The sequence below is a fragment of the Penicillium vulpinum genome (genome assembly GCF_028829585.1).
Source record: "Penicillium vulpinum strain IBT 29486 chromosome Unknown utg000003l_segment0_segment0, whole genome shotgun sequence".
Taxonomy (NCBI): domain Eukaryota; kingdom Fungi; phylum Ascomycota; class Eurotiomycetes; order Eurotiales; family Aspergillaceae; genus Penicillium; species Penicillium vulpinum.
This window is the reverse complement of record NW_026643243.1, coordinates 7,571,860-7,596,855: the sequence shown is the minus strand read 5'-3', so window position 1 is coordinate 7,596,855 and position 24,996 is coordinate 7,571,860. Positions and strand designations below refer to the sequence as shown.

Sequence of the window (24,996 nt, the reverse complement as noted above, 5' to 3'; positions counted from 1 at the left end):
ATATGGTCCTCTAATGGTAGAGGAGACAGCTCTGACAGCTTGTCAAACTGCAAATGAAAATTCCAAGGCTCCTTTCAGACAATTCGCAGCAGGTGACGACCCTCATTAGGGCAGAAGCCGGTCAAATAGCTAATCACCCAGGCCCAGAAAGCTCCCGGTCCAAAAAAACCGGACACATTTAAATAATCGAAATCAACCGGCTCCAAGCGAATGAACAGGGTGAGGATAACCAGCACAAAACACATCATGAGAATCCCGGGTTGTTTTGGCCATAGTGGTGGGAGCGAACGTAATTGTGATCGGAAGGAGAGAAGGGACCACGTAAATTTCCGAGCCATGGTGTTTCAGGCCTCGAGGAAAGTGACTTCTATCCTGGGATATAGTCAGATATAGGGGGTTGGGGCGCTGGGGCGGACAGCCCCTGCGAGATACCATCTTCCTGCATGCAGATTATCTTTGATGAGGCTGAGTTGGTATCTCAAAATTGTGATTGTGATGTATAGAAATCTTTATTGAGAATCTAGTAGAAAGTGACGAGGTCGCGATGAATAGGCAGCAAGTTAATTTTGAAATGGTACTGATCTAAGATGAAGACCATCTTAATGACTAGAACAAACGACCGGTATCCACAAGGAAAAACGTATTTTGACAAGGGAAAGAGAACAACGTAGGAAGAAATGGGAGGAGAGAGGAAGGTTCTGATATTCTCTATAGTGGATAGAATTTAGCTAGTCAACTATAACTATATAGGAAACCCGATAAGAAATGCACCAGGGCACATACCTACAAGAGCAGGCAGCAAGCTACATATGTAGCCAATAATAATTCGGTGAACACATACCATGCCACGACAGCCTGGACGAGAAGGGATGAGGTATATGCGCCTACTTGCTTTTTTTGCTGGTAATACCAATACCTGGGTACTAAAAGTTGATTAGTAACAATTGTTAGTACGTACCTACCTAGGTAGCTCAAAGCTGTTTCTGTAACTAATTTGATGCCTGCAAACGAAAAGATACTGTATTTAGAATCGGTGAAGCTGCTGTGGCATGGTATGCGACTCTACATATTTGCTCAGGCTCGGTACAATGAAAAGCATGTCAGATACTTTGAAAGGCTCACGTTCATATCAACTACCACGCTTTATAAATAGCACTCACTACCTGCTCGTAGTTCAAATTGATCGTTGAGCGGCAGCTTTCAGATGAGTCTCCTCCTAGATCAATTTAAGCAGCAGTTGGAAGACACTGAGAATACCACTGGTTTGACGAAGAACAGGCCGCTGGCGATGCACATGCCGTTGGTCCTGTCCAATTGTCTCCTCCGCACTGTCCGTAGAGAGTCTGGGTTGCTCCGCCCCCTCCAGCAGCAGTGGTAGTGGTGACCTTGCTGGTAGTAGTAGTGGTAGTACGGGTAGATGTCACCAGTGTCGTGCTAGTAGTGGTCTTGGAGGTTGAGGTTGTAGTTGCGCCGCCGGTAGCACCGCCTGTCCCTGTCACTGGTGTACCAGAGGCGGTAATTGCCGAGGTGGTTTGTGTAATTGAGACCGCACCACTGTAAAGAGTTGGCCCTGGGACAATCTGAGAAAATTAGATTAGCAAGGAACTAGAATCGGCGAGATATCAGCGTCGAATAACCACTTACATAGGTTGACAGAGATGTGTAAATGTTCAAAAGAATACCAGGATCCGTTGGGCTGTACAAATCAGTACCTAAGACACCTGATGGCTGGTCTGTCCCAGAGCCGGTGATTTGTAGGTTGAAGCATTGGGGATAATTCTGGGTCCCACCCTCAGTGCCTGCGCCATGGAGTGCGAGCCTTCACAGTAAGATTAGCAGAAGTCTCTCGAGAAACCAGGGAAATTGACATACATTTCATGTCTCAAGACATAATGTCCAGGGGCGATGGTGGAAGGAATCTCGACCATCCATCCCGAATTTTGGGCTATGAGCTGATCATCGGCCCAGATGCCGGGGACATTGGTTTCATCAACTAGCCCGACACCGTCAATCTTGAAGAACTTGAGCGTGGTTTTATCCACGGTTTCGCAGCCACCTGCGCCGCAACTAGCGAGATAATCAATGATCGGTCCATGGTGCGATTCTGGCCAGTTGGGAGTCCACTGAAGAAAGACTTTATCACCGGCAGCTACTACAGCGTGACCTTTAGCATTAGTAGCATTAAGGTGGCAGATAATGTCGGAGGACTTGTACGCATCTAGTTTCACAAAGTTAGAAAGGGAATGGGCTTCGGTAAAATAGAACAACATGATATAATTTACCCGGAGAAACGAAGCCGTTGGCAGTGTTTGGGGTACCCCAAGCCACCACTACTGGAGGCGATTGCGCATAAGGATAACTGTTTATGTCCCACCCATCAAAGGAGACACCGTTAATAACGATGTTGGTGACATGGCCATGGGCCGCAACGAGAGACGCAAATAGAGCGGGGCCGAGAAGGCTATACATCGCGGTTGTATTCGAAGAGCTAGGTTGGATAAGGTTAAGTGCCAAAGTAAGAGATATGTTGAGTAATGAGTGGTCTGCAAAACTTGGACTTTACCAGTGCTTGTCCTCTGTGGGGAAGGTATGAAACGGCCATACTTATAGTGATAAAGAGGAGTATAACTCAGTTCCATGTATTGCACTTCCGGGTCAAAATCCCGAAAATGCCTGAAGTTGGGAGTTTTAATTGCAAGAATGAAGCCAATCGGATATATTATGTGCAATTTTGGCAGAACTAAAGTAATCATTCTGCACGGAGAACGGCAAGCCACGGGGTAGTTTGGCAGGAAGTCACAGCGCCACAAGCGGAGGTCGTGCTGACTCCGTGTCGAGACAGCTCAGGATTTAAATCCATGAAGAAGAAGGGAATCATAAAACTTAATATGAGGTCAGGCGCATGGAGTTGCGATCCAAGTCTGACACACTGGCCCACCTGGAGTGTCAGTAGGCGCCCTTGGCACTATTTGGGGAAATGCGCCATTCAAACAAGGTAGAGTGTTGTTTTTCAAAATGTATTATCATTTTATGTATTTAAGTTGGGTATCTCTGATCTAATATCCCACAGTTGAAATTAGTGATTGAGTTAAGTGGAGAAAAAAGGGAAGGGAAAAGATCATGAATGTGAGATACCTTCACGAGCAAGATAGTAATATCTTAACAGTAATGAATCAAATGCCAAGACGGAGCGGACGACCGAAAGTAAGGCAATAACTCCGTGGAAGTCCCGCGAGGCGCCGTGGTGATCCATGTTTAAAGTAAGAAATGGTGTTGCATTGAGCTTCACATTTCCCGCTAGGCACCTAGGTAGGTCCAATCAACGAGCTAGACGTAAGGATTTTTCACGTGGGCAAGTTCGACATATATCCAGGCCCAATCTAAGCTTTTGACTTATATTATCTGATTGTTCACAAAATGTGGGGTTGGGGTTGTAGGGCAAGCTGCATGTGTAGGTAGCTGGCTTGATACTTTGGACTTTGGATCTCACAGATATAACTTGTGCTTACTAGCATAGTCAACCATGAAACCCAATCTTGGGAGATATTACAAGGCCAAGGCTTTTTGAAACGTTGATTGTGTGATACTAGGAAGCCCATGTATCCAGAGTGTAATTTTTGAGAGGAAAAAAGGTACGTGTTTTGAGGATATTATTGGAGACAGTGAAACTCAACAAGTAAACCGCCAAGCACATTGCATATCAACACAACTATCTTGGGTATCTAGTAGACGTAGCGGAAGTTCAAGTTCTCTCGGTCCGTTTTATCCTCGAATGCATGAATGAGGTTCGGATCGGCGGCACTGAGACCTCTCTCAGCCAACAGCTTGTCCTTCTTGGCATTCTCGCGCTTGAGATGGAAGCGCAGGTAGGCAACAGCACAAACCATGCAGGAATAGCAAGCCAGATGAACACTCCAGGCAATGTGGTACCGTGGTTTGTCAGTGTCGAGGAAAACTTGAGGACCTTTTATTTTTGTTAGCTGGGAACTGAACTTCTTCACAGGGTATGGGAGATACTCACCAATTGCGTTGCCGGCAGCCCATGACACGAATGTTGCAGCGATTACGGTGGACTTCTTTGTTTGACCAGCAATATTTCGTGACACCATCGATAATGTGAGAGTTTGCGCCGACCAGAATGACATCGTGATGTAGTAACTGATAAGAAGGCCCACCTTGGTGGACAAAGTAGTGTTTTCAACGGTTATAAGGACAATAGTTCCGATGAAGGACCTGCAAACTGTTAGTCTGGCCTCGATACAAATTGAGCAAGGATAAATACTTACGGAATGATGAAGCCCAACATCACGAGCGTGTTCTGTTTGAACTTGTTCACCAGCCACGCACCAGACAACAGAACAACAATGATATAAAAACCTAGCACCATGGCAAGCAGCTGAGTTTCCAGTACACTAAAGTCGAAACTCGAGACAACGATGCCGAAGAATGCACCTAGACCGCTGGTAGGGAGAGTGGTGAACATTTGAACAGCACAATAGCAATACATCTGGGGATCGCGGAACGCCTCCCACATCTGGTATGCATGAAACTGTTTGTTCTGAATGCCTGTCTGATTGGTACGAAGGCGCTCTACCATGAGACGTTTGTCTTCCTCGCTGAAGCACTTCGCACGCATGGGAGAGTCAGGCATCCACCAAATGACAAAGAGTCCCCAGAAAACGGAGATTATTCCATATGTCATGAAGAGTGCTTGCCAAGACTTGAGAACCTTGTCTTCTCCAATAAGGGTAAAGCAGTACGCCAATAGGCCACCGACAATCTGCTGTGCGCCGTTCATCATGTACCTATCTCATTGTTAGGTCAACCTTACTTCTCTAGGAGACAAGTATCCACATACCAGTAGGTTACCGTGGCCGCTTGTTCCTCTCGTTTATACCACATCGCAGAAAGAGTCACGAAAATGGGCTGACAGCAAGCCTCAAAAATACCCAGTAGGGTACGGACAACAACCAACCCAGTAAAGTTCTTACAGGTTGCATGGAGTGTCAGAATCATACCCCATAGGCAGATATTGATGCCCAAGTACTTTCCGATGGGGACTCTTTGGATGATCCAATTGGTGGGGTATTCGACGGTGAGAACAGCGATGTAAATACACGTAGTCAACCAGGAGTACTATAGATGGAAACTAATTCAGCATGTTGATGGAGATGAAAGTTCAACAAGTATCGCATACCTTCTGCCCGTCATCCAGGTCCAGGTCCTTCCTAATCCCCATAATAGCCGAGAACGACATGGTTCCCTTGTCCAGAGCCTGTAGGAAATATGTAAAGATCATGATAACAAGGACACGGCGATCGATTAGGCGTTTGAGACGATTATTGGTGGCCTCGTCGATTTCCACTTGACTGTGTGCGGCATATGCTTGGATTTCCTTGTCCACACGGGAGAAATCCATGGTATCCTTTACGAGGTCATCGCCGGAGAGAACCTTTTCGACATGCGAGATATCTTGCTTGTTCTGATACTCTCCCATGTCGACTTGTGGATGCTTCTCATGCGCTACCTCGATTCCCCCATCGGGAGCTCTCTCAATCCCCTGCTGGGGTTCGTCTTTGCCCTCAGCCATATCAAAATGAAAGATAGTAGATGGAAAAGTGTAATTCGCGAGGGGGTAAGGGTACAAGGAAGCGGGATATTCGCTCGGACTTATAATAGCTGTGTGCTGTTGCTTTTAGGGCCATGCATGATCCCAAATCAGAAGTCGCCCTAACCGCATGGAATGTGATTAGCCGAATGAAAGAGTCATGTGGATTTTTAATAAAAGGGCCGATCGTATCAACCTGTTGTCAAACCGAGTTAAACCGAGTCAAGCAGTCACATCCGTCTGCTTCGTTTCCCCGGCTTTCTTGGCAAAGGAGGAGACGGGACGCTAGGGTACTCCCCCACGCTGGGGAGTCCGGGGATCTACTACCCCGGTGGCCGAAAACAACTCGCTTATCCCGGTGGGACTGGCTGAATGCAGTTTCAAGGTATTTTTGCGGTTTAGAGCTCGGTCTTCTCTCACCCGAATGACGCTTAGTCCGCGCGGGGATGCATCGTGGCGTGTGACTCTAGAGCTCATTAGTGGAAGAACTTCCACCAACACTTCTTAGTATTAAACTCTTTTGGGAGAACATATTATTTTGTTTCCCGGACAAAAAGTCGTGGAAAATCTCATTCGTCGAATACACAGTCTCCCATCATCACACAATGTCGCCCCCGAAGCCCACGGCCCCTGAAATTCACAAGGCCGTCAACCTGTTAATTGACAATTTAGTCAACATCAAAGATGAGACAGGAAGATTCCTGCTGCCCCTTCCTGATGGGCGCATTATTGATACCAAATCATGGCAGGGCTGGGAGTGGACACACGGGATTGGACTGTACGGCGTGTGGAAGTACTACGAGCTGACGGGCGACGAGAGATTGTTGCGCATCATTGAAGACTGGTTCGCTGCACGTTTTGCCGAAGGTGGCACCACCAAGAACATCAACACGATGGCCGTCTTTTTGACTCTTGCCTATGTTTATGAGAAGACAGGCAATGTTATCTACCTGCCGTGGCTCGATGCATGGGCTGAGTGGGCGATGTACGAGCTCCCCCGCACTCGCTACGGCGGCATGCAGCATATGACGTACATCACAGAGAATTACCAGCAGCTCTGGGACGATACTTTGATGATGACTGTCATGCCACTAGCGAAGATCGGAAAGCTTTTGAACCGACCCCAATATATCGAAGAGGCGAAGAAGCAATTCCTTACTCACATCAAATATCTTTTCGATACAAAGACCGGTCTCTGGTTCCACGGATGGACGTTTGAGGATGGCGGACACAACTTTGCAGATGCCCGATGGGCTCGTGGCAACAGCTGGGTCACAATCGTCATTCCAGAGATCATCGAGTTACTCGACCTCCAGCCAAATGACCCTATTCGTCTTCACCTGATTGATACTCTTGAAGCTCAGTGTGAGGCTCTGGCTCGTCTTCAGTCATCGTCTGGCGCGTGGCACACACTCCTTGACCACCCAGACTCGTATTTGGAATCCTCCGCAACCGCTGGATTTGCCTACGGCATCCTCAAGGCCGTTCGGAAACGTTACATCGGTGCCCAGTACCGGCCAGTTGCAGAGAAGGCCATCATTGCGGTGATGGGATACGTGGATGAGAAAGGAGAACTGCAGAATACCAGCTTTGGCACCGGAATGGGTGACTGTCTTGACTTTTACAGAAAGATTCCATTGACCTCGATGCCTTATGGTCAGGCCATGGCCATTATGGCTTTGGGCGAGGCCTTGCGTGATCTCCTGTGAGAACTGAATATCTTGATGACTGAAATCGCGATGGAATGTGGACATGACCTGAATCATAGAGCTGTACATAGACATTTTCCCTGCATGGACGAAATGAAATGAAAACATCATGAAATGTGAATTTTCGTTCGATCACTCTATCGGCCAGCGGCCCTGAATCTTCTTGCCTAGCCCAGCTCTTTCCACTACCTCTTTGCTTCTTCTTTGTGCTTCCTGTACAATCTCCTCCTCATCCATCGTCATGAGCACTCCGTTCTTGACAACAATCTTCCCATTTACCACAACAACTTCAACATCTCGCCCAGTTGCAGTGTAAACAACTGCACTGACTGGGTTAAACCAAGGCTGGGTGTGGATCCCTCGAACATCAATGGCCACAAAGTCAGCCTTCTTACCAATTTCCAGGCTGCCGATCTTGTCATCTAAGCCCAGTGCCTTGGCACCATTGATTGTAGCCATCTCCAGCACATTTTCGGCTGGAACTACGGTGGGATCCTGCGAGATCCCCTTGTGAATGATACCAGCGAGTTTCATCTCCTGCAAGAGATCACAGGTATTATTACACGGAGCGCCATCGGTACCCAGCCCAATATTGACTCCGGCATTTTGGAGATCTGGCACCCTGCAGGTTCCGGATGCAAGCTAAATGGCGTCAGATCCTTAAGTCCTGCATGTGCATGAATCAGACTAACAAGGTAACTTACCTTCGCATTAGATGTTGGGCAGTGTGCGACATGTGTCCCAGAAGCAGAAAGGAGTCTGTGTCCTATTGTCAGCCTCCATTGCATCAGTTCATAAATATTTGATATCCTACTCAATGTCCGAGTCATCCAAATGAACCATATGGACGAGGACGGTGGTGTCACTCAGCAAACCAACGGATTTGCAATATGACATCGGGGTGTGCGAGACCGAAGCGAAAAAGTCACGATCGGCCTTGACCTCAGCGCAATGCATGGTAATGGGTATACCCTTATCTTTGGAAATGGTAGTCATTTCTTTATAAAGTGCGTCCGATACTCTAGTCTAAATTAGCAGGTGATACTCAATGACAGTATCTTCTCATACCCTCCGGGAGTCCTGGCGCCAAACCAGACTCTAATTCTATCATCGGCTGCACCATTCCACTTTTCCCACATCTTAACAGTTCCAAGCAATGAGGTTTCACGATTCTCAACCAGACCAGGATGCATGGCCCAGGCGTCGTCTTTGGCATATTTCGCAATATCCATGACTATCTTACCTAGACAGCCACGGATGCCACTCTCCTCAACGGCGCGACATAGCCCGTCAAAGCCATATCGATCCGCAAACTGTATTTATGTCAGATTATGGGTAGTTGATGATATCCAAGGGTCATAATACCATGCTCTCCAAAAAGCAGGTGGTTCCTGATTTAAGCATCTCCCCAATACTCAGTCGTGCAGCAGCGTACCCGTCCTCCGCCGTAAAGTTACCCTGAAGAACCCAGATCCTCTCGCATAACCACGACACCAGCTCGAGGTCGTCGGCTGCACCTCGTAGCAACGTCTGTGCTGTATGCATATGTGTCGAGATCAATCCTGGAATGATAATTCGACCGGAGAGATCGCACTCTTCATCGGTCGCATACTTTCCCTTGAGGATATCTGTCTTGCCAATATCTGCAATGACATCGCCGACTACGCGGATTGCTCCGTCGATAATTATGCGGCGTGAAGCATCGACGGTCACCACAGTGGCATGGGTGTACAGCATGGTGGATCGTCTGAAAGTAAATGGTAGTGGATATCAAAGAGGCTCCTGGTCAAATTCCTAAAATTCATGCAGCATAACCTGGAATAACTGTGAACTTATATCGTCAGATTTGATACCCCCTCGTTAGACGAAAAACAGCGTAGACGGAGTCTGCCGATGGACCAAAAAATCCGCATCCAGGGGCGCGATAAGATAACAAATTAATATTGGAATTTACATATTTCCCCTGACAGGGAGAGTCTCGGTATCTGAACCCAAGTCTTCCAACTTTGGTGGTGTCAACATTGAAACAGCTTATCCAAAACTAGAAACTAAACTATAAACTAGACAGTCTTTTTCAGCCACAGAGTCTGCGAATTGCAGTAACCAAGCAGGCCTTCAAGACCCCATTCCACACCCATGCCACTCTGCTTGTGGCCACCAAAGGGTGCATTCGGCGCCACATCAAAGTGGCTGTTTACCCACACAATACCGGACTGGAGTTGATCTGCCATGCGAGTTGCGCGTTCGAAATCCTTACTCCAGACAGAAGAACCCAATCCGGTGTCTAGTGCATTCGCACGCTCAAGGACCTCGTCCTCGTCAGACCATTTCATAACAGGCAGGATGGGAGCAAACGGCTCTTCCTGTACCACGCGCGATGTCTCGGGGGGATTATCGATAATGGTAGGATGGATGTAGTACCCAGAAGAGCTCTCGATCGAGCCTCCAAGCGCAGTTTTCAGGTTTTCAGTACCAATGCTGCTGAGCAGGTCTTTGGCTTTCTCATATTGCATCTGATTTTGAACGGGGCCGAAGAAGGTATCTGCCTCTGTGCCATTGCCGACTTTCAGTGTCTTCACAAACGCGACTAATTTTTCCAAGAACTCATCATAGATCTTCTCGTGCACATAAAGTCGTTTGATCATCATGCAGATCTGCGAGCTGCAGAGATATGACAGGACCCCAACCTTGGGAATAACAGCATCGATATCAACATCGTCGCATATAATTGCCGGGTCATTGCCGCCCAGCTCGAGTGTAACTCGCTTGAGAGAGGCAGCACATGCAGCCATAACGCGCTTTCCAGTCGTAATCGACCCAGTAAAGCTGATCTTTTCAATTCCAGGGTGAGCAGTGAACAATGGGCCGAGGGATTCATCGCCGCTCAGGCATTGTATCACGCCAGGAGGGAGGAATTTAGAGGCAAGCTCAACCAACTTCAAGCCGCAATAAGGCGTGAAAGGAGACGGCTTCACAATAATGGGGTTTCCGGTGTATATAGCAGAGGCGATTTTGCCGACGGCCAGAAGGACAGGGAAATTCCAGGGGACAATGGCGCCCACCACGCCGATGGGTGTATAGCGCTGAACAATCTTCCTATCTTCGGTTTCCTCGATGACATTTTCGGGAATCTCAATAGCAGCAAGGCCGCGGATCCATGTACCTGCCATACCTACCTCCGCAGATGCTTGAGTCAATGGCTTTCCTTGTTCCATTGTGAGGGTTTGTGCGAATCCATCGGCATTAGCTTCGATGGCATCGGCCCAGGCATGCAGAGCTTTACGTCGCTCTTCAAAAGAGGTCTTGGCCCAGCCCTTGAAAGCATCTTGAGCCGCCTTCACAGCCTTGTCAAGATCATCCTGGGTAGAAACAGGTACGGGTGGATTAGGCTCAGTGTTGGCAGGGTTGATCCCATGCCGAGTTTCCGATGTCGTGGTCAATTGATTATTGATCACATTATGGAAGGTCTGTTCGGTAGAGATAAGTACTGGGATGGCGTCATAAAGCTTTTAGAAACTCACCGAAAAATCTAATGTGTTGGGGGCGGTCATTTTGAGTAACTTGAACTTTCAATACTACAGGATTGGGATTAGACAGGTGAAAATCAGCGATTGAAATAGAGCCACTCGCGCCCTCATGGGTGAAGTGCTTGACACGTATTTATACAGTGGGTGTCGTGGAAGCATCCAAAAATCGCAATTGGTTACCCGAGGTGCCACTAGAATAGCCTCAATGCTATATGCAGCCCTCCATGTATTTCTTTGTTCTAATTTTCTCCAAACGGCATTTTTTGGGCGATCCCTGCAGTAGATTCCGTTCTTGTCGTATTTCAGTCATCCTGTCTCAAATGTTAGGTCTTGGCGGCGGGGTACCGAAATCCCCCTCATTTTCCGCCACATGAAACACCAATAAATAACCCCGAGGAGCTGGCGGTATGACCTTTCGGCATCCCAGGAAGTCGCGGGATTCGAACGCGGTAATTGATCAATCCACGGGTCTGAGTGAGGAGATCAGCTGATGCGACACATCCCACCATCTAACACCCTACTTTGTAGATGCTAGAGAGTCTCTAAGCTGTTTCGACATCGATGAGACAATGACAAGAGGTCGTGTGTGTGCTAGCGATAGAGAGTCGATGGGAGGCAAGGAGCTTATCACATGTAGAACACCTGTTGAATGAGTATATCCATACTTTGTATGCAATTTTTCCTGGCAATATTAGTGATATTGATTCCAAGCACTCCCACAGCTTATACAGCTAATGGAGATGTTCATGGTGAAATATGAGTCCCGCGGTCCACAGGTCTAGTACTTACGTCACTATATTTCCCCTGGGTGGGGCTTTCCTATTTTAGCCGCTTTCCAATATAAAAGGCGCTTAATTTGGCCAATTGGTCAACCACGAAATTATTCATGACTGCCCTGAAGAGTCCACCTACAAAGTATCCACGGATCCCCTTCAACCACGTGGAGCTCAGCACGATATTCTATCTAGTCGATGCTAAATACATATGTACGTATGTAAATTTGCTAGGCATTGATCAGATAGCCGCTGAAAAATCAGATAATGGAATTTCGAAATCGCACCCGGGCACAATCATCTCTTTCTGTTGTCAGATTGACCCAATAGTTATATACACATATGGAACAGGGGTTCTTAACATATTCGTGGTGGGTACATCATCGTCAGACGGCTCCATCAATGACAACATACTCCATAATATTCTCCATAATAAATTTCTCTATGTAAATTTCTGAATAGGGCCGATGCCCTAGCCCTGTCAGGAACAAGTATTTAAGAGCACTCAGGGGCATTCTGTGTTTACCTCTAAATCTCCTTGAAAGTTATAGGAAGTCACACAACAATGATATGCTACCATTTTTGGCATACCTCATTTCAAGACGGGTGTGGAGGAATCCACCCATTGCCCTCCAATTGCGTCTATTAACTAACAGACAGCGATCGCTGCCAATGGAAAAACAAATCGCCATTTTATGCAGAATCTAACTCGCTACAGCCGCAGGAACTCCAGACACGAGTGGCTAACACAAATGCCTGATACTTCCCGCCACCTACTATCAGTCCCCCCCACTTGGGGGAGTTCTCCGACTGGTCAAAGGTAAGAATTGACCCTTGAAATATGCGCATGCCCCCTGTTCCCCCCGCAGTCCACAGTATAGTCTCTATGATGATTGACCTCTTCCCTTTCTGCAAAGAATTTGTTGAATCCGTGTCCATCTACATTGTTTCATATTGGTCTCTGAGTTACTGAAATTGTGATTTCTAATATGTCATAACGTTGCATGATTCCAAGGTTCATGACTAATTGATATATTTTGATTAGGTGCAGCTTATGCGATTTTATCCATGGATACATAACTATGTAGGTAGCTTCGTTCAGAGCTACTCAATTGGATATATAAAGAATAGGACGGTCCTATCGCCAAGTTGAATCTGTGCTATATATACAAATCGAAAAATCCAGGACATACATAATAATAAATGTTCATTGGTGTATCTATTTTAGGTTTTCGGAATCAATTAAATTTTTTTACATGTCGTTCTCATTCGTCTACACTGTCTAACTACTTGCTTCTCACTTCACACCACCAATCGGGGAGCTGTGTAGTTCGCTGCTGACGTTTTCAACGCTCTGCCTGGTGCCGTTCCTTGATACATCAAAGAAGTTAACCCGCAGCAAATCCTGCTAGGCAGCCGTGTACAAGCTATACAAGAACAAGGCAAGAATAGCCCGGGTAGCTTCTAACACAGATAACTACTTTGTAGTATGACCAGTTAGCAACACGCAACACTAATAGAAAAGGAATACAGGGGACTAGGGCATTAAAATTTGCAAGAAAACAAGATATCATCTATACTAATGAATGAGCTACAATTTGTCAAGCTATAAGCAGATCACAAGAGATTACAAAAAATATTTTTTAAACTTCAGACACAATATATATCTGAAGTCTAGTGGCCACTGTCAAATGAAGATCATTTTCCAGCATTCTATATAGCTCCGCCCATTATTTTCTATATAAAACTCAGCACTGGAGTAAGATAGTTGAGGGTTCTAATAATGTTGTTAATATCGACGACCTTTTGGAATGTACTTTGTATCACAGGTACTACATGGATGGGATCCATGGACGTCTTGTTAGCGCACAGACCAGCATTCCAGTGACATCATGCCGAGTCTCATCATTTGACATACAACCTGCAGGCTTTCACAACTCAAGTCTCGTCATGTCAAAATCTTGTTCATCCTGCCATCAGTGAGACGTAATATCAGTATATACCCCTGTCTCCCTTTTAGATCTGCAAGGAATATCTGCCAATAACATGTGTTGTTATTTTGGGTAGAATTTTGTCTCCTGGCCTGTGCGAGTTAACTGGAGACACATAGAGAAGATCGTCCTTCGGATGACGTGCGGGTGAGCGCCTCTTCGTCAATCTCTCCTGTGTGTTATCTTCAAAGGCGACATGATGCTTAGGTACGTTTTGTTTGTCCGTCATCAACGTGGACACAGGGACCACTCTAGGGCTATCTCTGAAGCTTATATAAAGACCCTGATGTCCACCTAACCTTGGACCATCATCAATACAAATCAACTGTCTACAATCTTGTATACAACATACCTTCTACATCAAACTTCATATCAAACTTCATATTTCCTCAATCTATCACAATGTTTCACCGACGTCGCCCAGCTACCGTAACCACTCGCACCACCAAGCCTACGTTGATGACCAAACTCAAGGGGCGAAATGCGAAATCGCGCACCGTCAAAACCACAACTACAACACACCCAAATCCAGCCTATACTGGCCATACTGGCCATACTAGCCATTCAGCTAAAAGAGGTCCTACTGGAGGTCGTCTTGGTCATAGAAACGCCTATGGAACTGGAACAGCTACCCATACTCGCCATCAGCGCAAACCCTCCATGGGCGACAAATTCTCTGGTGCTATGTTGAAGCTGAAAGGAAGTTTGACCCATCGCCCTGCAGTCAAGGTACGAACTGAATGAATCTGGTTCCACTTGGACTCGAGCTAACATTTTAAAACTAGGCTGCTGGAACCCGCCGCATGCATGGCACTGATGGACGCGGCTCACACCGTGTCTACTAATTGATACCCCTGTACACTATCACGAGCTACGAATGATTAATTCAGTTTTTGTATTTTAGTTTTTGTCCATTTTTATGAGATATTATGATTTGTACCTGTACTATATGAGCCAGAGCCTTCAATTTCATTGCTAAGTACCCACAAATCGGGCCAATGTTTGTAATCGGAAATATATAAGTACTTTGTAAATGTTACTTTATTTCCCATAGTACACTGATGCCAATAAGGCGTTATTTAGGGTTTTAGTGTGATAGAAGGCCATTAAATTAGCCTAGGCTAGGTAGTAAAGGATAAATGAGATCTAATTGTAGCACATATTTTGCTAAAAGAAGTCATAGGATGTTGGATTTTAGAATGTGTATATATTAGAAGCAATTAACATGAATCATTCTCGTCAGTTCCCCGCATGCTCCATAGAGGTAGATTTACCACAATCTATGTTGTATTGTATATGCCTATATGACACAGTTCATATAGTTGCCACGAAAAGTATACAAGCATACCTGCTTGTAGTCGCAATTATAGTTGACCCTAAAATAGGAGAATATCTGATAGAAAAGATAGAAAGCGAAACGATAAACGTCTTTTCTCCAATATTGGGTCGGTGCGACAGCGGCCATATAGGTCCTCGGGTGCCCCACCAAAATTTTACATAAGTGCGGGACTCCCCCGGGGCCCAATTACTCACTTGCGCAGTACAACACCCTGGAACCTTTCAGCTATTTCTATACAATGCCATCCCTTCAAGCGAGCAAATTGGCCTTCATTGGCGGTGGCAACATGGCCTCCGCCATCATTGGTGGCCTGTTGAGTAAAGGCGTCAACAAGCAGAATATCTGCGTCTCTGAGCCGTGGGATGTCAACCGCGAGAAGATGGCTGCACTTGGAGTGCGCACCACCACTTCTAACGTCGAGGCTGGAGGTGATGCTGATTTGGTCATCATTGCTGTCAAGCCCCAAGTTACCAAGGGCGTGTGCGAGGAGCTCGGTGGTGCCTGGTCGCCGCGCGCGACTTTGCCCGTTGTCGTTAGCATCGCTGCGGGTATTTCCCTTGACAGCTTGAGGGAGTGGTTGACCACAAGCGATAGCCGCACGGCCCACACTGTCCGCGTGATGCCCAACACCCCCGCCCTTGTTGGTGAAGGTGCTTCCGGTGCTTTCGCCAGCGCAGATGTCACATCGGAGGAGAAGGAGCTTGTGAATGCTATGCTCGGAAGCGTTAGCAAGGCTACCGAGTGGGTGGACCGTGAAGAACTTCTCGATGTCGTCACTGGATTGTCCGGTAAGTCTCCTGCATCAAAAGTCATATGGCATGTCACCAACGCGTATTAATCTAACCTAATCAGGATCTGGACCTGCCTACTTCTTTGCTATGGTTGAGCATCTGATTGCAAGTGCAACTGCTCTGGGCCTCCCCGAAGAACAAGCCACTCGGTTGGCTGCACAGACATGTCTCGGTGCTGGCAAGATGTTGGTTGAGAGCTCCGACGGCCCAACTCAGCTGCGTAAGAATGTGACTAGCCCTAACGGCACCACGCATGCAGCTCTCCAGACATTCGAGTCTCTCAACTTTAAAGACATCGTCGACAAGGCTGTCCAGGCTGCCACTGCTCGGGCTGCTGAGCTTGGAAACACCCTCGCCAAGTCATAGAAAGAGAAACTCCACAAAAATAAATAGCTAGAATCTGTGAAATGATATCCAAGATACTCATGCGCAATGAAACAAAGAAACAAAATGCAATTACCCCCTATTTAGACTAGATTCCAAATGTTGGAGCCACTCCGACGACGTGGCCCGTGCGTATCGCCTTCTAAACTTGGAACAGCTCGGCAGTCGAGCTTCTCCTTCTCAGTTCACAGGCATACCATGCATATACAATAATGGTTTCTTTTTGGCCCTGGAAGGTAAGCTATATTTTCATTAGTTATTTTGTTTCACTGCAGCTAACATTATACCCAGGGCGATGACAACTCTGCGGCTTCTTTTGAGAAGACCCTATCCACCCTATCGACTAAAATCACCCAGACCACCGCGCTACTCGACCAGCAACGTCAGTCTTCCCGGCGCATCAAGGCTCTCTGGACCCTCTACTCGACATTCGCCTATCTGTTCTACTCCATCATTCTCGCCCTGGTATTGGGGTGGGAGAGCTGGGGAGTCAAGGAATATGCAGCTATCGCGGGCGGGCCGGTCCTGTACGTCTTTCCTCAATCTGCACGTTTCCACATCGCTAACATTTAGCTTTTGTTCCTCCAGGATCTACGGTGTACGGAATCTTAGCTCCCGAATCTTCGAATACCGAATTTCCCGCCTCCAACGCCGCCTCGACGACTTCCATAAACAGCGCGAGGAGACCATCGAAAAGCTCAAGGTCGCAACCAAGTACAATTCCACCCAGCAACTGTTAGAGAAGTACGGTGGTGAATCTCCCAAGCCATCCCCGGGCCCAAAGGGTCAGGACGAGAAACGCACTCCTGCCCAGCAGCTACAGCATGTCACCCGCACTGGTCTCCCGCCGCCGCCCACTGCCAATATCCGCCGTCCTCCCTCCACTTCGCAAAACCCGAACGACCTGCCACACCCCAGTTCTCCTTCCCCTCCTCTCGAGCTAGCCCAGGGCACCCCGCAAACTCCACCGCCGCCCTCTTTCTCACCTCCTCAAATACCCATCGAGCAACCCGGCTTTGCACCAAACGCATTCACTCAGAACGGCGAATCGAGCGAACAACCACATTGGTACGACCGTCTGTTGGACGTTCTGTTAGGAGAAGATGAAACCCAACCCCGCAACCGGATGGTCATGATGTGTAGCGCGTGTCGGCTCGTGAACGGCCAAGCACCCCCTGGGATCAAGACACCCGAAGAGTTGGGCCGATGGCTATGTGGTAGCTGTCGAGCTTGGAATGGTGTAGAAAGCGAGACAACAAAGATCCTCAGTAGCTTGCGTCAAGATGCTGTGCCAGAGGGAACTTGGGAGCCCATGTCGAAGGCTGAGACGGATACCCAGTCCTCCGAGGACATGGAAGAGGGCGTGATGGCGGCTTCAAGTGAAGAGGAACAAGTGGACTCACTTGGTTCTGATGGGGAGGGGCAGATGGAGGAGGAACCCGAACCCGCCCCTGTGCGGCGGTCCAAGCGCGGTGCAAAGGCCGGCAAGGCACAGTAGATCATCTTTCGCTACGTTGTTTATTCGGAACTGCCAATTAGCTGCATTGCTTATGGTGTCACTCAAGGTAGTCCAAAATACAAGACCTCTCACATGGTATCTATCTGAGCAAAATCCAAAATCTTAAACCGAAATCATGCAGATCATCAGAGCACGCCAATTTCCCAAGCCATTGGCCTCAAGTTCACGCAAAAACTAAACCACTGGGTGAAATGTCAGGTGTTCAATGGCAACATTGGCAACCTTAACCTCGGCCTCTTCAGCAGAAGCACAACCCTCTACCAGCGCAATCTCAGTCTGATTGACCACTGCAGAGCACCGGTACGTAGCCACACCTCCAGACTCGACCCTCTTCCTCTTAAAGACTAGGGTACCTGCTCCCTTCACCATATTCTGCGCGATGTTCCGTGGGTGAACGACATTAACGCCGTCCGCAATAACACGCTGGATATACCACACGAGACCGATACGTTCAACGAATGCATGACATACATCCAGATCCCCACCGCAGTCAATGAAGATCGCCCCAAGCACACTCTCAATGATATCCGACAGGAATTTATCCGCACGCAGACGCGCGAATAATTCCCACGGGTACTGGCTTCCGTGTTCCAGGGCATCGCGGATCTCACCACGGAGACCTGCGTGCCGCTCTAGACAAGCTTTCTTGGCTAATGTGATGTTAGGGCCGTGAGAGCGGAGGAAGCGCCATAAATGGATCTGGTCACAGTGCTGTACATGCTTGGTTTTGCCGATGTTGGTCGGGTCGTCTGGTGCGGATAGCTCCATGCAAAAGAACGCGAGGAGGTTCGCATTCACGACGGAATGTTTGAGCAATGTCATTGGACCTTGATCCATTTCCACGGGGTGGGCTGCTATCACTACCATGACGACCATGTCTAGGACGGCGTCACCGAGGAACTCGAGGCGTTGGTAGGATTGTGTTGATGTATCGTATTCGCAGGATGCGTGGGTGAGCGCCTCTGTTAGAAGAGCTGGATCTTTGAAAGTGTACCCAATCAGACCGGCCAACTGATGGTGGTTGATTAGGTTGCTCACGCCTTTGCCTGCTGGGAGGATGAGGGGTGAAATATCATTTGTGAAGAGATCGATCTCGGGCAAGAAACGATGGAGACAGGCTTGCGCTTTACGTATTCCACCGTCTATGTATGCTGCGCCAATGAGGGATTCGACTACATCTGCCAGGACCTTGGTTGATATGTTTCTCTTGGCTGTTGATGGTTCCAACTTGTTCCTGATCAACGGTGCAACCCATTTTCGAGGAGTGAACCGGCTCGTCAAGACGAAGCAGTCAATGCCAGTGTCGAGAGCTGCACGAGCAAGGCGAGTGTTTTGAATAAGTTTGTCACGGCTCTCTGAGAGGTACCCCTCGTGCCAGTTGGTGTTCCGGAAAAAGAGCTGGCAACTAACGGTAAATTTGAGAACAGAGTCACCAAAGAACTCGTATCTCTGATAGTTGGTACTGGCCTGCGCAATGGGCGCGCTGATAGCCGTAATGACATGGTCGATATTTTGGATTCCAACTCCTTTCAAAATGGTATCATTCAATCGATGTGCGACCAAAGATGCCTCTAGCCGATCCAAAATAGCAGAGATAAAAAGTCCAAAGAGGGCCTGTTTTGCTGGGAGCTTGTCGATGATGCAAGCTGAAGCAGGTACAAAGTAAGACTTCTTTGGTGCATCTGCCTCTGCATCTTCGGCAATATTTATCGCTTGCACTTGTAGGAAATTCCGTCGACGGGGAAGTGATGAACATTCTATTTCAATAGGCGATGACTTCGTTACCTCGGCTGGAACAATCCATTTAATGAATGTCCGCGGCTCACTGAATTTTGACTGGTCACGGACGATACCCGTAGGCGGCGAAGTTGGATCCCCTGAGTAGACTTCCAATGCAGGCTCTTTCCCTTCGTACGCCGAAAGCCATTCTCCCAGTTGTTCGTGTGAAATATCGGGGACGAAGAGAGCCACGAAGTCGCGGTCATCTCCTCGTTGGCGCGAGCTGGGAGCTTGTAGATAGAGGGCTGTGATCCTTCTCATTTGATCCAGTGTCTCTGCTGTCGTCTCAAAAGCCGAAATTTGCGGATCAAAGTAGACTTGCAAGGAGGTTTCTGGTTCCCAGTAGAGAGTAATGGGGTGCAGTGTTGGGGTCAATCTTGGCAAGATTAAGGAGACAGCCAAATCGTTATCGACAGAACCATTACTGCATATCTTCAAGCGTGTCTGGCACAGTTGACCCGCAGCCCAGCCTTGTGCAAGCTCTACATAAGGATCATACTGTTCAGCAGCTGGGATAATAGATGGAAGAGTCGTCTGTTCCGAGAATCTCAACTCTGGTTTTCGCGTCAATGGCAAGAGATTGTCGTTGACTAAACCATAAAAATACAAAGCTTTGTATGCTTGAAATGCAGTCTCTTTTCTGGCTGCCCGCTCTGTCTGCCACCAGGATTTCCCCGATATCCGTCGAACCGTCGGATGTACAGAATTTGGTAGCGTGACCGTACCTAAAAGTAATCCCATACTGTTCTCTTCAAAAGAGAACATTGGTCTGTTGTCGGAATACTCATCCACTGGTAATACATCGCAAAAGTGATGCAAATGCTGCACTGCGTCGTCCGCCGTCAACAGAGCACTACCAAACTATGTTAGTAGATATGAAGCAAAGGCTTGGATTGCCCATACCTGGTCTTTTCCACCAAGAGTCTCTCTTTCACGACCTCCTGGGTGGCTTCGAGTTCATAAGCATCCCGACGCTGTCGCTCATCATCCTGATATGCTTTAATCATAGCTTGCTCTAATTCCTGCCATTTATGAAGACTCAACAACTCATCGTCATTTGAGATCATGATAGCAAATGTAGATTCTTTATGACGAGCACGCCCACGCCGCTGGACAAAGGACTTCAGGTTTGCAGGCTTGTCAAAGCAGATAACCAAACTGCACGCGCTTATGTCAATCCCTTCTTCGAGAACATCAGTGGCGACAATGAGATTTTTGCGGCCGGCTCTGAACTCCTCGAGAGTATCTCGTTGCATATCCCGATGAAGAAGGTCACCGAGACAACCTTTGCGATTTCTATCGCTCGACCAACCAACAAAAGCGGCACACTGGAAGCGATCTCTGGTCTTGGGATGAAGTGATAAAATGCGAGCCAAGACACTAACAGTTGCTCTCTGTTTTGCGAAGAGTAGCCCAGAAAACCCAGGCCTATCCGTTTTTTCGAGGAAGTTGATAAGCATTTCAAGCTTGATGGATATGTGATAACTCTCCTCATCTAGATTTGGTGCAGGTATTGCATGCAGAAGCTCCAAGAGGTAAATCCTTTCCTCCCGGTCCAAATGTGACATCTCACTTGTATCTTGGATTGAACGCTCAAGTTGGTCAATTGAAGCGCCGATGAAGAAGTCCGCCGCCCAACCTCCCAGTTCCTCATAAATGTGACGGCTACGCGCCTGGAATATCCTCAGTTGCTCGCTACAGAAGGTTTTACCTGTAGTGAGAGCCTTCGCCAGCTCCACAGCCTGACTCTTTGATCGTAATGAATCGATCCAAGGATCATCTTCTATGTTATATGCCCTGCAGCATTCTATCAGAGATGAAAGCAGTCGGCTCCCAAAGCCATACTGTGCTTCATCAAAAGGTATGTAATTGACACGCTCTAGATGAGGGCGATGGGTATTTTCCAAAAGCTCACTGCGGTGGACACGTGGAGTCTTGCATACTGCGTTCAAGTTGGATTCGATTGTTCTGGGGAAGGTGGTCAGTTTCTGGAGACACTTTTCACGGGGTAGGTGGACTAACTCAAGCTCGTTCTGGCTCGAACGTACCACTGGGCTGGCAGTGAGTCCTAATATCCGAGGTACAGCATTTGGGCCCGACCTCAGCAGAGTAGGATGATAGTGATTTTGCATAATCTTGTTCGCCGGATGGCGTCTCGTGCAATGATGAGCTATATTATATCTTGTGTTAGTCCGAATTCTGGTTGCGTTGAGACGTGTCACGTACCCTCATCAAAGATGAGGAGAGCAAGTCGGGACATGCGAACAAAACCATGACCCAAAGCATCAGCAAGGACAGCATATGTTGAGACAACCACGCGGACATCCTTGAGAACTTTGTCCCAAACACCCTGTTCAGTCCATCGATCGACATTATCCAGGCCAGTTAGAACTTTAGTTTTCACAGAGAGGATCTGGCTAGTGATAACTTCGTGTTGTTGAAGGCTCAATGCCACAGTCGGGGCAAGAAACCAGATAAGCTGTGATACATGTGAGCTGAGAATAAATCTAAGATTCAACGAACTTTTTTCACTTTATCTGGAGAATTACAGTTCTCAAGTTCATCTATAATCCGAAGAATGGCACTAAAACGAAGTCAGGAAAATGTGCCGACAAAGGAGGCGTCACCTATAAACGTGCATATGAGTCTTTCCACTCCCCGTGTCCATCTATTAAAAGTCAGGATCATCTAAAATCTTCTCAGATCCGGAGAAAACATACCGCGACAATGATATTCTCTTTGCGGCTAGCCTCTAACATTTCGAGCTGGTACCCACGAGACCGATAGGCAGCACCATCACTACTTAGTCCCAACGAACCCATGATGAGTAAGTCTAAAATGGGACTGTAAACGATAGGACGCTCCGTGTATTGCAGAAGGTAAAAAAAGAAGTGAAATGAGAGGAATCAAGAGACAGCTAGGAAGCTGTTTGTTGGTGGGGGAGCTACGGCATCCCGCAGCGGCCATCACGCAGCTTTGGTCCAATGATCGTCGAGGCCCAGCCGATTCCCTTTTTAGGCATTGTATACTTCGTTTATAACATTTGGTAAGAACGAGCATATTATCTCTCTCGATCTCTGATTTCTGAGGCTTCCACTGATAATTAAGAGTTATATTCTAGTTTTCGTAGTGAATACAACAACCTTCACCTCTATTTCCTCCCTTGTCGCCTTTTGATCTACTCACCAACACCTGACTTTCTCTTCACTAACTTCCCCGTTCATCTTCATCAACCTCTCTCACCTGCCCTTCAACCTTACATTAATTTCCCCGATTTGCTATCAACCCCAATCTTCTATCTTCTTTTTACTTGCATCGGCCATTTGCTTGTTGGGATCTCTACCTTCCAAAAACTGCAATATCCAGCGGAATACTTCCAACTCCAAACCACCCATCAACCAACATCTCTGCCGGTACCATCCCTCCCTCTTCAGCTCGTGTTATGGTGTGCCCTTCCATCAGAAACCTTGAGGATTGGCTAAAGGACTTGTCGCGATGGCGCGAAAGGTGCCACATGTGGATTCACCAGGAGTGGGAGAACATGTGCAACGACCCAGTTGCATGGAAAGAAGGCGATATGCCTGGATCCAACGCAGGCATCGTGTCAAGCTACAAAGACCTCGCCTCTCTCCGTAATTGGAGAATTATGAATCCTCCCGATAACTTCACTGTCGGTGCACAGGGTGATAGTATAGAGGTCGGCCAGCTCCAGTGGAGGCCCAAGAACGTCCGCCTGTCAGATGCAGGTGTCATTTATGCCTTTTTGACATTACCCGCGGATTATCGAATCCATTACCTGACCTACGATTTTGATCACCAAGCACATGTACGCAAAGAACGAGTTCTTAAAGCACCCACCGTTACCTGCTACCAGAATAACCTGCGGACGCTTGTCACATGTAAAGGCGTCTATGTCTTCACAGGGGGTTATAATGATGCTGGATGGTTGCTAGCCGACGATTACCCAAACAACCTACCATTCTTCCAGGCTGGTCTGGTGGTTGCACCATCTCATGTAAAGACCTTTGATACCCTTAATGTTCAGTTGGCCAAATACGAACCAAGAAATTCCTTCCTCCGCGAGCCTGGTTTTACGGAAAATGCATGGAAGCGTGGCGATCGCGAGTATGGGATTCTCCTTAGAGGTTACAATGACATTTCGGGATATTGCCTTGTACTTGCAGGGCAGAAATTATCTGGATACCAGAAGATGAGTCTTCTCTTTGGCTTCAATATTTTGATTGGTCCCGGCGCTGACGCCACCAACGCAAATGAAGCAATTCAACAGGACCAATGGCCTTCCAGAGTCTAGAAGAACAATTTGTCGAAAGATATATAGAGTTCAAATGGCAACCCAGTGATTTTATCAACTTTGTTGGAATCAACTAGGGGCATATTCCGATTCGCACAAAAATCATTGAAAGCAACAAGACAGAAGCCGTTACTACGCGCCAGAAGCGCAAAAGGACAGAGAGCGGCAATGAATCTCGAGAGTCTTTCCCATGCTCATCGCAATTATCAGCGTCTGGGACTGAAGTGATAACTGAGAGAAAGCTGGACAGGCCAGTTGACAATTCTGATGACTATATTTCTTTCAAAACACTTTGGGCTGAGCTAGCAGCCATTGAATCATCTCCCAAATACATGGAGCTATTTGCAACAGTCAGTATGATGGAAAACATGTATCAGATCTGGCGTCACAACCGTATGGCTGTTAGGATGGTCCAACACAATGCCTCACCATCTGATGCCACTCTTGTCCTTGACTTGATGCAAACTCTAAGCCCAAGGCTTATTTTTTTGATTATGGGTGTCGACAAAGACACTGGTCGCATTGCTCTTGAAAATGCTTTTAACTACAACTCTGCCATGATCTCGTTTAAACAGCAGGTTGATCTCCTTGAGGAGGGCGTTGTTAAACATGCCTACATGAACTGTTACTCCTACTTCTGGGAACTCGCCACCCCCAAAATTGAGATCCGACAACCATTTATCAAGTTGGAACGAGAAGAGGGAAGCGACAGTGGTCTTCGCAGCCAAGACCCTCGGCAGTGCACCGAGATCCAAGGGATGAACTTTCGGCCGTCGCAGGCAAGTTTCCCCCATTTCATGCAGCAAGGATTGTGAGTGAACATCAGGACCAGGTTAAAGTCGAGGAACAATCTTTCTATCGCTGACAGAGTGGGGGAAAAATGGGAGCAAATGTTTTACAATCCATAGGTGCTTTGATTTTCAGATCATTCTTATCTTAGTGTCTTGTTTTGTAGGATATCATTGAATTCAATACCCTTTAATGGTCTCGATAGCTACATACTCTTCTCGTACGGAGTAAATAAGTAGGTGATCCACTGCTAGTTAATTGGAAGACGCGACTAGATTTGAGTAAATTCTCCTCCTGGTTTGATAATTGCGCACGAACAACATCCTTGATTGATGCAACGGTGGCCAAACAAATAACTATTTGAGACAGTAAGGATCAAAAGATGCGGTGTGAGCTTGTGTGGGCAAATATGTAGCTGTCCGGATATTTTGCGGGGTGGGGATATCAAGCTGATGTGTATGTACGAGTTGGTAAG

The 24,996-nt window shown here is 47.3% G+C and overlaps 10 protein-coding genes across 10 annotated transcripts; 5 read left to right on the top strand and 5 right to left on the bottom strand.

Moving 5' to 3' along the window:
* Positions 1-1,226: 1,226 nt before the first annotated feature.
* Positions 1,227-2,487, bottom strand: N7479_007912 (putative endo-1,4-beta-glucanase; the record flags this gene model as incomplete). Its single annotated transcript, XM_057255606.1, has 4 exons — positions 1,227-1,580; positions 1,645-1,819; positions 1,873-2,218; positions 2,283-2,487. Coding segments are annotated over 4 exons (1,080 nt in total), but the record flags the coding sequence as incomplete, so codon positions are not given.
* A 1,235-nt stretch (positions 2,488-3,722) lies between these two features.
* N7479_007911 (uncharacterized protein) lies at positions 3,723-5,590 on the bottom strand (the record flags this gene model as incomplete). The annotated part of the gene is made up of 5 exons (XM_057255605.1): positions 3,723-3,964; positions 4,022-4,233; positions 4,287-4,805; positions 4,859-5,136; positions 5,198-5,590. 5 exons carry the CDS (start codon positions 5,588-5,590, stop codon positions 3,723-3,725), a joined length of 1,644 nt encoding a protein of 547 aa, XP_057109467.1.
* Positions 5,591-6,213: 623 nt separating this feature from the next.
* On the top strand, positions 6,214-7,317 carry N7479_007910 (glycoside hydrolase family 88/105 protein; the record flags this gene model as incomplete). Its single annotated transcript, XM_057255604.1, has 1 exon — positions 6,214-7,317. One exon carries the CDS (start codon positions 6,214-6,216, stop codon positions 7,315-7,317), a length of 1,104 nt encoding a protein of 367 aa, XP_057109466.1.
* A 132-nt stretch (positions 7,318-7,449) lies between these two features.
* Positions 7,450-9,054, bottom strand: N7479_007909 (amidohydrolase; the record flags this gene model as incomplete). The annotated part of the gene is made up of 5 exons (XM_057255603.1): positions 7,450-7,959; positions 8,022-8,076; positions 8,132-8,338; positions 8,386-8,630; positions 8,683-9,054. The coding sequence occupies 5 exons, from the start codon at positions 9,052-9,054 to the stop codon at positions 7,450-7,452; spliced, it is 1,389 nt and encodes a 462-aa protein (XP_057109465.1).
* A 323-nt stretch (positions 9,055-9,377) lies between these two features.
* On the bottom strand, positions 9,378-10,868 carry N7479_007908 (aldehyde dehydrogenase family protein; the record flags this gene model as incomplete). Its single annotated transcript, XM_057255602.1, has 2 exons — positions 9,378-10,784; positions 10,839-10,868. 2 exons carry the CDS (start codon positions 10,866-10,868, stop codon positions 9,378-9,380), a joined length of 1,437 nt encoding a protein of 478 aa, XP_057109464.1.
* Positions 10,869-14,010: 3,142 nt separating this feature from the next.
* N7479_007907 (uncharacterized protein) lies at positions 14,011-14,453 on the top strand (the record flags this gene model as incomplete). The annotated part of the gene is made up of 2 exons (XM_057255601.1): positions 14,011-14,337; positions 14,394-14,453. The coding sequence occupies 2 exons, from the start codon at positions 14,011-14,013 to the stop codon at positions 14,451-14,453; spliced, it is 387 nt and encodes a 128-aa protein (XP_057109463.1).
* A 732-nt stretch (positions 14,454-15,185) lies between these two features.
* Positions 15,186-16,104, top strand: N7479_007906 (pyrroline-5-carboxylate reductase family protein; the record flags this gene model as incomplete). Its single annotated transcript, XM_057255600.1, has 2 exons — positions 15,186-15,735; positions 15,800-16,104. 2 exons carry the CDS (start codon positions 15,186-15,188, stop codon positions 16,102-16,104), a joined length of 855 nt encoding a protein of 284 aa, XP_057109462.1.
* A 230-nt stretch (positions 16,105-16,334) lies between these two features.
* N7479_007905 (uncharacterized protein) lies at positions 16,335-17,620 on the top strand (the record flags this gene model as incomplete). The annotated part of the gene is made up of 3 exons (XM_057255599.1): positions 16,335-16,358; positions 16,414-16,649; positions 16,711-17,620. The coding sequence occupies 3 exons, from the start codon at positions 16,335-16,337 to the stop codon at positions 17,618-17,620; spliced, it is 1,170 nt and encodes a 389-aa protein (XP_057109461.1).
* Positions 17,621-17,815: 195 nt separating this feature from the next.
* On the bottom strand, positions 17,816-22,242 carry N7479_007904 (putative RNA helicase/RNAse III; the record flags this gene model as incomplete). The annotated part of the gene is made up of 6 exons (XM_057255598.1): positions 17,816-20,273; positions 20,324-21,590; positions 21,647-21,899; positions 21,944-22,004; positions 22,048-22,088; positions 22,141-22,242. 6 exons carry the CDS (start codon positions 22,240-22,242, stop codon positions 17,816-17,818), a joined length of 4,182 nt encoding a protein of 1,393 aa, XP_057109460.1.
* A 544-nt stretch (positions 22,243-22,786) lies between these two features.
* N7479_007903 (uncharacterized protein) lies at positions 22,787-24,547 on the top strand (the record flags this gene model as incomplete). The annotated part of the gene is given in 3 exon segments (XM_057255597.1): positions 22,787-23,545; positions 23,698-23,794; positions 23,810-24,547. 3 exon segments carry the CDS (start codon positions 22,863-22,865, stop codon positions 24,545-24,547), a joined length of 1,518 nt encoding a protein of 505 aa, XP_057109459.1. The 5' UTR covers positions 22,787-22,862.
* Between the last annotated feature and the right edge of the window lie 449 nt (positions 24,548-24,996).